We start from the raw sequence: 12,837 nt of genomic DNA, 5'->3' as shown, positions 1-12,837 counted from the left end.
ATGAAATGAATATATTTTGTGCCTTTTATAAGCATAAGAAAGGAACTAGGTACAAAGCTGATCACTAATCAGCTTTAACATCTTTCTCTCTTTACCAATCAAAACAAATGTCACTCACAATTCCTACTTAATAACTGTCAACAAAAAAATTAAAGTGAAAAGAAGCTACACATACGTGGACTTGTTTGTGTTTTCCTAGAAGGATAGGGAAGAAAGGAAAAAAATGGGTTTTACCTTCTCTTCTTTGAGTCCATGGGTCAGTGGGAGCACTCCATCACCAAATCATTTCCTCTTTACAGTATTTAAAGACCTAAATGGTGAAACACAGGTAAACACAAAGAACAGTAAAATAATACTTTGCTATTTTATACCACAGATCGAAAAAAAAGAAAGCGAAAGAAAAAAAGGAAGTCCTCTGACAAGTGCACATTCACTAGGCAATAAATATGCAGTGAAACTATTTAAACTATTTCATATCTTGCCTGCCAAAGAGGAATACCTAGACTGAGCCTGTCCACTGAGTTTATAAAAATGCCTGTTGACTATCCAATGATATGTCAAAGGAGGACTAGCTACAATTTAGCTGTACTTTGTCAGACAACAAAATTTTTAGTTTCTTTTTTTATTATAAAGAAGTTCAATCCAAAAACTCAATGTGTTAAGTTCATTTCATAAACATTAGGTTACTTTTTAAATGCTTCTGGAATACATGAATATTTAAATACCAGTTAAGTAAGAATTCCTAAAATATCTTCAGTAATGTATCAGATTTAGGTAGTTTTAATTTACATTTTTTAGAATGTACACAAAAAAATCACATTATTAAAACAAATATTTTCATTTATTAGAACTAGCAGTATTTTCCTAAAATCAACCTCAATTCAAAACCATAATCCATAGGAAAGAAGAAAATATGTTTTAAAATCAACCCTTGAATAGAAAAGAGCTATATAAAAATTATGGTACAAGTATCATGACCTATCAGTTCAGAAATGCAGTGTTCAATAAAGAGGTAGAAATATAAACAGGCAGACAGAAATGGTCACTGCATTTCAACTAAGAAATTCACATATTTAAGAGCAACAAATCTCATGAAAATAAAGGCAGTGTAGTTTTATTTGTGTGAACCACAAAACTACTGTGGCCAAATTTATGATTTTTCTGCAGAAGGATGTGGCATGGTCGCTGTGCTCTGAAAACAGCCCATCCCAGCAGGAGTGATGTAAGATCCATCTGTTTACTCCAGGTTGCCTGTGAATTCTTACAGTTTCCCATCTGTATACCTAGAGGAAATTACTCGCTACCTAATGCTTATTTTAGAAATATTTTGAATCATTCAAAGTTGGATGAAGGGTACTATGTAAACAAAAGATATATCTGAATAAATTTAATAAGTGCTATTAATTTGATAAATATGATTAAGTGACACTATGTTTTACATGTGATGGTAACTGAGTGAAATGTATGGTTTGTAGTACACAGAGAAATTCTGAAGCCATATCTACCTTGTGCTTATCCTTCAGAGATCAAGAAGTAACTGTTCCCTTGATTAAAGTTCAACAATACCCAGCAGAAATCAGAGAACTCCTCTGGGAGGCTATGGAAGTGCAGGAGCACACTTTACAACTGATTAACTGTATGTTAATAGAATTTTGTCCTACTGCCTGACATTCAAAAATGTTGAGAATCTTTTGGGAAACTGAATAAAACAGTCAAACGTTCTTCTCTTTTACTGCCCTATTTTTGAATACAGAGTTGTTTTTTAAAGGGGATTTCACCTTACAGTATATGATTTCTCACCACCACCCATTTTTTTCAAATCCAAAGGGAATTAAAACTTTCCAAACTGTTTTACAACTTTCTTTTGTTACTATATATAGTAGGCACAATAATGGTCCCAAAGATGCCCTCATCCTAAGGCCCACAACTTGTGAATATGTTAGGTTACATGGCAAAAGGGACGTTATCCTACAAACCTTAAGAGACGGACATTATCCTGGTTATCCAGGTGGACCCGATGTAGTTACAAGCGTCCTTAAACGGGGAAGAGGGAGGCAGGAGAGAGATGTGATGATGGAAGCAGGGTCAGAGAGATGCTACATTGCTGGCTTCCAAGACTGGGCAGGGAGAGGGGGGTAAACCCAAGAAAGTGTGTGGCCTCTAGAAGCTACAAGATAAGGAAACAGACTATCTCCTACAGCCTCCAGAAAAGAATACCGCCCTCTGACACATTCATTTCAGCCCAGAGACCCCTGTTGGACTTTCAACCTAAAGAACTGTAAGATAGTAAGTTTGTGTTGTATCAAGCCACTAAGTATGTAACAATTTGTTACAGTAGCAACAGAAAGCTAGCTAATATACTATCTCATAGATATCTTTCTGTATCAGTTTTTATAGCTCTAATTTTGTTTTAATAGTTTTTCATGTTTGACTTCTTTCAAGAAATGTCTGCCTGAAACTCAAATAGGACAATGAAAAAAGAGAAAAGATTGCAAAGGAAATATAACTAAAAAGGAATATTTAAGCTAAATACTATGGGCAGCTTCTATCATCAAGTTATATCTCACAGTCTTAAACATAAGTGGCATTTACCACCTCCGTTTATTCTAACATTCTTTCTCAATTAAGTATCCATACAGAAAAAGTAAATGAAATATTTGGTTGTTTTTTTTTAAAATTTTTATGATCCCCTCTCCAGGAAATCTGTAAGACTTACCTCAACCATTCAAATGGCACTTAAACTGCCTTTTGTTCTTTCAGTGCTTCATGTTTTTAATTGTTACAAAATTGCCTAATCATGAGGCTTCCTCTGGGGCTATTTCTCCTCAGGTGAGCTTTAAGGTCCTTACTCTACATTCCTTTGGGGGACAGGATCGCTGTACTCTGCTCTGATACAAGAGCTGTGTACAGTCAGAAAATGTGGGGTCCTCTTGTGCCTTGAGTGGCCTTTCCAGAGACCAACGACATCTGTAAAATGGGCAAAACAGACCCTAGCATCCCCTCCAGGTATTACGTTCTATGAGCCACAGAACAAAGCTAGCCTCATTTTTAAAGCATACCACTCTATACTTCAAATTATTCTCTCTTTCAGAGTGAAATGTAAAGTAATTAAACTCTCAGATGGCCCTTTAACACAAAAAGCCTACCTTGATTCTTAATGAATTGACTCTACTTTTAGATCCCACTGGATATACACCTTACTGCTACCTTTAACAGAAAAATAAGCTATCTTGTACATCCAGAAGATATATATACTTTTAATGCCATGATCTGTGAGTACCCTGGGGGAAAAAAAAATAGTCTGGTACAGATGTCCTAATTATTGCTAGAAAGAAAGCCACAAACCATCCACAGGTCCATAATACCTTAACCAGAAATCCAAAATACAAAAAAATTCTGAAAACTAAGGTTTTTTTTTCATAACTCTTTTGGTGGTAAAATTTAATCTGATCTGAACTCACCTGACAGCAAAACCTGATCTGAACTAACATGAGGTTATTTAATTTTTACCCCTTTAATGTGAAGTCATATATTTTGCTGCAGAAATATTAATACAACTATGAGAGAGTACCAAAGGTCCCACAGGAAGTGTTATATGTGGTTTATGCACCTTATTACAAAGGTCAAAAAATTTTGAATTTCAAAACATATCCTGCCTCAAAGGTATCAAGAAAGAAACTAGGCACCTGTATTTTAAAATAACAACTATCATTTTTGGTAGGGGTCCCCAACTTTTAACTGCTGTAAACGTCAATTAGTTTCTTTTACGTACTTTTAACATCAACTTCATCTTAGAGAGTACAGTAGGAAGTTGCATTGTTTACAAGACACTTTATAAGTGCTTATATGATTTATTTTAATGGTGATAATTACATTTGTTTCAAAAGTTTTAATTCTATGGTAAAATACTTACACACAGGGCCCAAATTAACTTTGCAAGAATATCCTATACTTACTTGAATCATCTTCTCAGTGGAAAAAGGAGGCCTGAGCTTTTAAATTTCACACAAGGCTGCCAATTTGGTGGGAAGAAGTAAAAGGTGCTTTGTCCTAGAACAACTAAAAGTTGCTGATGTATGAGACATAGGTGAGGGATAAAGAAGGAGGTATAAAAAATTACCTCTAGCCCTGATTGGTGTGGCTCAGTGAATTGAGTGCAGGCCTGTGAACAGAAAGGTCACTGGTTTGATTCCTGGTCAAGGCACACGCCTGGGTTGCAAGCCAGGCTCCCAGTTGGGGGTGTGCGAGAAGCAACCAATCAGTGTTTCTCTCCCAAGTAGATGTTTCTCTCCCTCGTTCTCCCTCCTTTCCCCTATCTCTAAAAATAAATAAATAAATAAATAAATAAAATATTTTTTTTAAAAAATGATCTCAAGGTTCTTCCTTGAACAGCTGTATTTTTTTAATTGATTTTAGAGAGAGGAAAGGAGGGTGAGGTAGACAGACATCTATTTGCTGTTCCCCTTATACATTCATTGGTTGATTCTTGCATGTGCCCTGACGGGGGATTAAACCCTCAACCTTAGTTGTATAGAGATGACGCTCTAACCAACTGAGCTATCCCAGCCAGGGCTCTGCCTTGAACAACTAACTGTATGTAGGTGACACCATTTACTGAAATGGGGAAGAGTGAAAGAGAGAGCCTTCTGAAGTAGGTATTAAGATTCCGGTAAGATAAAATTTTTTTATGTTATTGTTTAAGATGCCTGTGAGAAATCCAAGCGTACATATCAAGTGAGCAGATGAATATATGAGTATGGAGTTCAGGAAAAAAAAAGGTTTCAGCTACAGATATAAACTTGGGAAGGCACGTAAATCATATCTGAAATCAAGACAATGGATAATATCATTGTACTATATATTAAGAGAGGAAAGGCCAAGGTCAAGCTGTGAGGAGCTCCTGAACTTAGGTTGGATAGGATGAGGAATAAGGAAAAATGGCTGTAGTGAGAAGTGGCCTGAGAAATAGAAGAAACAGGAGCCTGGTGTGGGCACAGAAGTAAAGCAGAGAGTGTTTCCAGCAGGAAGGCCTGGTCAATTAGGTCAATGCAGCTGGGATCTAATACGTTGAAAAATGAAAAGTGTCCACTGGATATGTCAACACAGATATCACTGCCGAGCATGCACAGTCTCAGCCGTATGGGAGAGGACTGAAAACCAGACTGGAGTAGGATGACTACAAATGGCAGGTAAGGATATGAAATTAAAGTTCATATATCTGATTCTTGCAAAAAATGTTGAAATGGCAAACAGAGAAATGGAGCAATAGCTGTAGAGAAATGTGAAGATAAAAGGTGGGTTTTTTTTTGGTCTAACATGTTTGAGGGAAAGAGTCAAACATGTTTGCAGGACAATGACATTGATCCTAGATAAAAGGGAGGTAAGGACAGAAGGCAGGACCGAGTCCTGGACTACATGAAACAGGAACATGTGGGGTGGGATTGATCTTTCACAAAAGGAAGGATCTACATTTTAAAAAGAAGGGAAACAGCAGGTAAAGGTACAGGCAGGGTTACAGATGTTGTGATGGGAGGATAACAGTCCTGTGAGAGGCACCTCCAAGTGACCAGGACTTTCCGGGTGTGCTGTGTGCTCAAACCTCACTCCTGACTCCATTCGTTGTTTCTTTATTTTATCTTGCTGTATTTACACATTTTTGTAAACGACCTTAATTTTTATTTTTAGGGACAAGGTAGAATATAAATAACTTTTAAATAGGAACAGAAATGTGTTACTAGACTATTATCCCAAACGCACAGAGAAAATTAAATCATGTAGGAGTCTATGTTTTCATCCCTAATAAACTACATTCTCTGGATAAAGTCCTTTTGCCTTAATAATTTAGTGAAAGGTAAATTTTGCAAGTCCTAAATATACTTTCAAATGTTTAAATTTCACAATTAAAACTACATGTATTTATTGCACCTACTATGTTCCAGGTTTGCTAATCTAAAACTGCCACAGAAGCCAAAAATATCTTATTCCCTATTATATCCCAGCTACTTAACATAGTCTTGATATATAACAGGTACTCAATAAATATCTGTAGACAAAGCCTATACAAATAAACAAGTTCCTGCTTTTAAAGAGTTTACATACCAGTATGTCTTATATTTCTGACTACAAGAATGACTCTCTGTAAAGCAGACGGCACACTCAACACAAGGAAAGCTAACTTACTCTAGCAAAGTTGGGCCCTTCTAATCTTATTCTCCTATCTCACTTACTGGTTTAAAACAAGTGTACTGATTAAAATAGTAAAAATAACAACAATAATTGTAGTTACAAAAGTAATGATTAGTGTTTAGAATGAGACATTAAGATATAAAGACAATAAAAATAATAATAGAGAAGCAAATTTCATCATAATGCCCTGAAAAAAAACTGGACACAGAGTGAATCTGATGTAAAATTACTACAGATCATATGCAGTCATTTACACTCTATTTTTAAAGTTTGACTACATTTCATTGCAATGGAGTAAACCAGAGTTTATACTGCGAATGTGATAAACAATAATTTAAGACATTATGGTATTCTACACATGATACATGCTTAATAAATGTTTGGTTTTAGAGGCTTGGGCAGTATGTCTACACATAGATTAAGGCAACTTTTGACTCAACCACCTGATTTACAACTAATCTAAACACCAACAACTGCTAGTTCATGGCTATTCTGTCATTGAAGCCTCTACCAGCACTACAGAAGGTCAAGGAACACTCACCTTGGAGTGAAGCCTAGACAAACCAATCACCATCAAAGGTCACGGCCACTTCAAATTCCAGCCCTCTAAGCCTTAACTGGTGCGGTGCAAGCACTGCCTGATACCACTACAGTAGCTGACCAGCCTCTTAAAGTCCTGACCCAGAGTTCAGTGATTCAGTAAATTAATGCAATGAATAAAGTCAGTAGGCTGGCCAAAAAGACTTGTTATTTTGTGAAGTTTATATTGAAGTTTACCGTATTATAATAAAATGTAACCAAGTAGGCCCTTACTGATGTGACTCGGTTGGGTGCCATCCCAAAAACCAAAGAGCAGTTCGATTCCCAGGCAGGGCACAGGCCTGAGATGCAAGTTCATCCGGGTCAGAGCGCATGCGAGAGGTCAATGTTTCTTTCTCACATGTTTCTCTCCCTCTCTTTCTCCTTCCCTTCCCCTCTCTCTAAAAATAAATAAATAAAATCTTTAAAAAAAAAAAATGTAACCAACCCAAACTTTAAGTTAATAACCAGGTGTTATCTGTGGTAATTTTGTATCTGAGTCACTCTGTCAATCTGCTCTGCAATACTTTCAGAGTTCATTATCAGTATATGCTTATATTTCCCAAGAGTCTCTAGAATTTAAATTCTCCTGCAGCCTCTTAAGAAGGATCATTTCTCATAGCCTAAGAAAAGCATTTCCCCAGGAGCACAAGTCAAATAGGAAAGTAAAATTGACTAAATAATTGGTCTGTCTCTTCTCCTTAGAAATGCTTTACACAGTGGCTGCACAGGCACGTTGTTTTTCTACTGCAGGGAAAAAAATTATTTTTCCAGAGCCTACTACATTGAGACTAGAAAATAAAATAAGGAAAGCATATTGGGAGAGAGCCCTGATTATAAATAAAAATGTTAAAATGCTAGTTTCACCAACTGTCTTAATCATACATAAATCTGTAAAAAAAAGAACAAATTCATGTATCTATCAATTTTAACAGATATTAGCATGTTTTCATGTGAGATCTAAAGAAGCTCTGTACAAACCTTTCTTCTCCAAAGTTAATGTGTCTTAGTTCCCTGTTCCTATGTTTTTATGTACTTTTATTAGGTACATATGTATCAATAAATAATGTATGTTATATTACTTTAAAACTCTACATAAATGCATCACACTGTGTATACCCTTTGGCAAGTTGCTTTTTTTAATTCAGTATTATGTACTAGAGATGTATGTGTGTTGATAAGCATATATCTAGTTCATTCATTTACACTAGGGGATAGTATTCCATTGCATGAATAAACCATAGTTTATCCATTTCGCTACTAAAGTACAGCTGGATTGTTCTAGTTTATTGCCATTTTAAGAGCTGCTATAATCATCTTTGCTACATGTGTACTTGGGCAATTGCCAAGTTTAGTTAAGAAATCAGCTCAGCAAAAATTCAGGTTATGGAAGGAAAGAGCCCCAGAATAAAAGCACCAGGTGCCACTTTTAGGCATAACCACCACCTTCCTAATGGTCATGTGAACTGAAGAATTCTATGATGACTCAGAAGAAAAATATTTAAATAATATGATAATTAAGAGAAACATGAGTTGATCATTTTGTAGAATTAGTAAAACTAAAGCTGATCTTCTCTCTAAGGATTACTGATTGGCAGCCAACTAAAACTCTACCAAGCAGCCCAGTCTTTTCCCCATAGGAGTTGAGAGAATAAAAGGACTCCACAATAAAAAACTAACTCAACAAGAGCCCCAAAAAGTACTCATTACTTTGCTGATTTAAGTATTTTTGCTCTACCTATATGGGTCAATTAGTTCAGCTACTGAACAATTTTATCAATTGTTCACAGCGATTCTACCAATTGCACAATGCAGGCAAACGTCAAGGCATAAGACAACACCATTAAATACATACAGAAATAGGAGATGGGGATAGAAAAATAAACTCAATACTAAACAGCACCAAGACATAGTTTGTTGCTATATTACTTGTGGTTACCATGCATTTTCTTAAAGACTGATATCCTATAAACTTTACTATTGCCATTACTGATGACTGAAATTGTTTGGTCATCAACAGAGAAGAGTTAAAAGGAAAAAAAAGTTCTAAAAAAAAACTACCAGAAAAATTTGTATCCCTAATACAGCTGGAATATGTGGTAGGTTTAATTCCACAAAGTTATAAAAACCACTAACTGATTTAAAAGTCATTAAAATCCTTACAGCATTCCTCAAAACCATACCCCTAACTGGGACCTGACCACAACCCAGGCAAGTGCCCCTACCGACCTTCCGGTTTGTAGGATGACACCCAACCCACTGAGCCACACCAGTCAGGGCATGGTACTTTATTTTCTTCATCATATTTTTTCAAATATTAATATTGTGAAACAGCTTTGAACTTTTTTCTGTAATTATGAACTTTGAATCTGTCAACAGTTTTCAAACTAAGTACTAAATGTAAACTAGGTATAAATTCCATTAGCATCTTTTCCACATCAAAACGCCTTTATAGAATACCAATGATACTACATACCATCCTGAAATCATATTTTCTCTAAGAATGTATCATAAGGTTATCTCGAAAACTATTCCTTGATTTTAAAAAGTGAATTACAGTTCTTTTCTAAAAATATTCAGTTCTCTTTCCAACCACTTAGGGGAAAAAAATGTCAGTTTGGGTCATGATATAGTGAATGAAAAAATTAATAACCTAAAAACAGCTAATATGTATTAAACATCTACCATGTGCCAGGCATGGAAAATAAATGACACATGAACCATTAAATATGAAGACAGTATTGTACTTTTATCTCCAATTTAGAGATAAAGAAATTGAGGCAGAAAAGTTAAGTAACTTTCTTAATGTAAGTGGATGTATGTCCAGATCCAAATCCTAGGATCTTAACCATTATGCTTATATTAATAACATTAAAACTGGGGTTATTTCTCCCCAATTTAGAGGTAAAGAAACTGAGGTAGAAAAGTTAAGTAACTTGCCTACTGTAAGTGGATGTGTGCCCAGATTCAAATCCTAGGATCTTAACCATTACACTTATATTAATAAGATTAAAATATTTATTGTAAAAGCAAATTTTCCTGCTTTAAATTCTTTTAAGTATACATTAACTCAAAGGTCAGGTGGTCACTCCAAACCATTCATATTAATGATAAACTGAAAAAAATACTGAACCAATAAGTTTGCTGAATGTTTACACCTATTCAGAATAAATACATATCACACAATTGTAAAGCCTTTTAAAGAATATTCACAGCCACCAACAAATCCAAAAGGCAAGAGACTAAGGCTATGCATTTGTGTACCACACTTCTGCCAGTATATAGTTTCTCGTTTCCAAAGCAGTTTTATTACCCAAGAGTACTAACACCAGCGTCGCGTCAGGACTATTTCCTCAAGATAGCCTCTGTTAATTTCCTGTCATCTCAAAAGAATTCAACCACCCTTTGGTATCACTTGAAACAGGAAAGGACTTGGCTAAACTACTAACTCTTGATATCAAAATCATCTTTTTTCCGCAACCGCCTTTTCAAACCACCGAAACCCTCTCCACTGCGATCTGTATCCTGGGGCAAACCCGCTTGGTACAGTCACCCCTGCTCGCGGCCAGGGACCTGGGTTTTTCTGCTCAGTACCTGGAGCGAGCATTCAATAAATCCCCATGAATGAATGGGTGGAAGGCAGAGTGGGTGGAGCCGGGTAGACGGGGGCGTGATGGAATTTCACGCGGCAGAGACCACTGCGGGGGCGCCCCATCTGGGGAGGGAGGAAAGGCGCCGAGTGCAGGAACCTGGGGCCCGGGCGAAGGGGCGCCGTCGGTCGTATGCTGGCTTGGGAAAATACGGGCGCCGTCTCTGCGAGTCTCCGCAGGGGGCTCCCGGGCCTCGACCTGCGCCTCCGCCTCCCTCCCAGACCCGCCTCCGGCACACTGGAGGCCCCGGCCCCTCAGCCCTCGGAAGCCTAGGGCAGCCCCGGGACGCGCGCTGGCTCACCTGACGCTCCAACGGCAGTAAAGCAGTCTGCGTCCGGCGCGAGCTAGTAGCCCAGGGAGTCCGTGGGATCAGCTGATTCACCGGGGGCGGGGCGTCCGGGCCCGAGCGGGGCTGCAGGGCGGCTAGCGAGTGTCTAGGCAGCCCGGCTTTGCTCGGGAAGTAGGTGGGGTTAGCTGCCGACGGCGTCTGGTACGGATCAAAATTATCCAAGAGGCGTTGGGCGACGCGAGCGAAGTCTTCAGAGAAATTGCTCCGTTCTTTGCATAGGGCGGAGCCACCAGTCCTGAAGCGCACTTGGGTGATGACGTAACCTGGAGCCGTCAGGGGCCTAACTACCACGGTGATTGCTGGTGGCGAGAGTGGTTGGTAGTTGCAGTCATTTTGTTACCACCTCAAACTGCGGGAGCCAGAAGGCTGAGTTCGCTACTTCTTACAGGGAAAAGGCTAAAATATCTTCCAAGTGCTCGTATGGACTGTCCCTTAACGGTAATCGCTTCCCGCCCCTGCGAATGACATCCTCTCCTCGAGGCGCGGGTTGGCTCTAGTGTCCACAGGGTTCGCACAGTTTAGTTGCAACCCCAAAGGATAGAGTAGGATAGGAGGACATTAACTGGCCTTTCCTACGATTCCCACAAGGCTCCCCACGATAAGATACGAGTAAAGCCAGTTTGCCTGCCCGGCACACAGTTTCACGACAGCCGCAACCCCACTCCGACTCAGCTCGCACCGAAGTCCTCTCTCGAAGTTTATCCCGAGCGAGCCGCCGCTCTGGGCACCCTGCGTGCGAACTCTGCTGCTAGGCAGTGTTCCGTCGCTGGACCTGCAAACCTGTATTCAGACCACCGAAGACCAGTGTGCAGTCAGGATCTGAGGTTGCTGGCATAAATGGTCTATCATGTCAGTAACACCCTCAAGTCAATAGCCTCCTTGATCTTTCGTCCACCTGCAAAACCGTTAGTCTACAGCAATTCAGCCAACTCTGCGCCAGTCCACACTGCACCAGGGCTGGAAATCACATAACCCTGAGAAATGGCACCAGTGCAAACCAAAGCTGTCCGACTTCAGTCGGGACTTCGACGGGACCAGGAGACCTTGCTAACCCTGAAACAGCCTTTTCAAATTGCTACTCAGATTTCAGCTATTCCCAGTCCCCTGATATTCCCAACCCTCACACTCCTAACATCTTACTGATGAATTCTACCCACCCCATCCCTTTGGTAAAAATAAAAAACTTTGCCTCCTACATTTCTGAGGAAAATGAGACCACTGCGAAGGAATTTCCTTGACTCCCGCCAGGCAATTACAAAATCTATCTTCACTTCTCCTTATAAGGGGTATTTTGTCCTCTCAAGGTTTATCCCTCCACCTGAACCCAGGATTCCTTCCAATCCCCTTAGAGGCTTCGCTTAAGAGATTATCATCCCCTCTCTTTTGTGCATTATCTTTTTTTCTTAACATGTTAGTTTTTAATGCTCAAACTGCATAGCAGTTATTTCTCAACACATTTTTCAGATGTTATTTATATAAACGTTTCATTGAATTTTCAAAAAAATACATTTTAGGCTAAACGGTTTGCTGGAAAGTTTGATGTTGCTTCCAATACAGTTGGTAGACTATCAACCATACTAGTCACTGTGCGAAGTTGTTGCCAACGGACAAGATCTGAAGCGTCTGGTCTAAGAGAAGCCACTGCCGTGTGGCTGAGTTTCCTATTTGTAAAAAGCAGAGGGTGGGCCTTTGCACTGCGATGTTTTCCACTTTCTATAACAAGGCAGGGGCAGCCCCTCTAAGTGGCCTGAATGAAGTTTGGCGGGGGTTCACACCACCAGGGGGTCCAAGACACACTCCTAGATGAGCCAGAGGACGCAGGATACAGAGGGAGGATCACAGTAGTGTAGGGAACGGTGCTGGGTTACTTTCTGGTCAGCAGGAAAGACCTCTTGTCTATTTTCAATCTCAACCCCTCTGTTACTCTTACTCTTTAGTAGATAAGCCTATTCCTGTCTATTTAATCTTTTTTTTAAAGAATGTTTTTATTTTAGATTATATTTATTTATTTTTAGAAAGCAGGGAAGGGAGGGAGAGAGAGAAACATCACTGTGTGGTTGCCTCTCGTGCACC

The 12,837-nt window shown here is 38.9% G+C and overlaps 1 protein-coding gene across 4 annotated transcripts in view; it reads right to left on the bottom strand.

The window, feature by feature from the left end:
* Nucleotides 1–10,780, bottom strand: part of ALS2 (alsin Rho guanine nucleotide exchange factor ALS2) — a 72,262-nt gene extending 61,482 nt beyond the window's left edge. For all 4 annotated transcript variants that reach the window (XM_054585832.1, XM_054585834.1, XM_054585833.1 and 1 more), the window contains exons 1-2: nt 10,717–10,780; nt 235–310 (exon numbers count right to left, since the gene is read on the bottom strand). In XM_054585832.1, coding sequence (XP_054441807.1) covers nt 235–254 — 20 coding nt within the window. In that variant the 5' untranslated portion in view covers nt 255–310; nt 10,717–10,780. The remainder of the gene's footprint in view (nt 1–234; nt 311–10,716) is intronic.
* Between the last annotated feature and the right edge of the window lie 2,057 nt (nt 10,781–12,837).

This window comes from Pteronotus mesoamericanus, unplaced genomic scaffold (assembly GCF_021234165.1).
Source record: "Pteronotus mesoamericanus isolate MK-2021 breed Mesoamerican mustached bat unplaced genomic scaffold, CSHL_Meso_final contig_90, whole genome shotgun sequence".
Classification (NCBI taxonomy): domain Eukaryota; kingdom Metazoa; phylum Chordata; class Mammalia; order Chiroptera; family Mormoopidae; genus Pteronotus; species Pteronotus mesoamericanus.
Note: the sequence above shows the minus strand (reverse complement) of the source record. Positions and strands in the feature narration are given on the sequence as shown.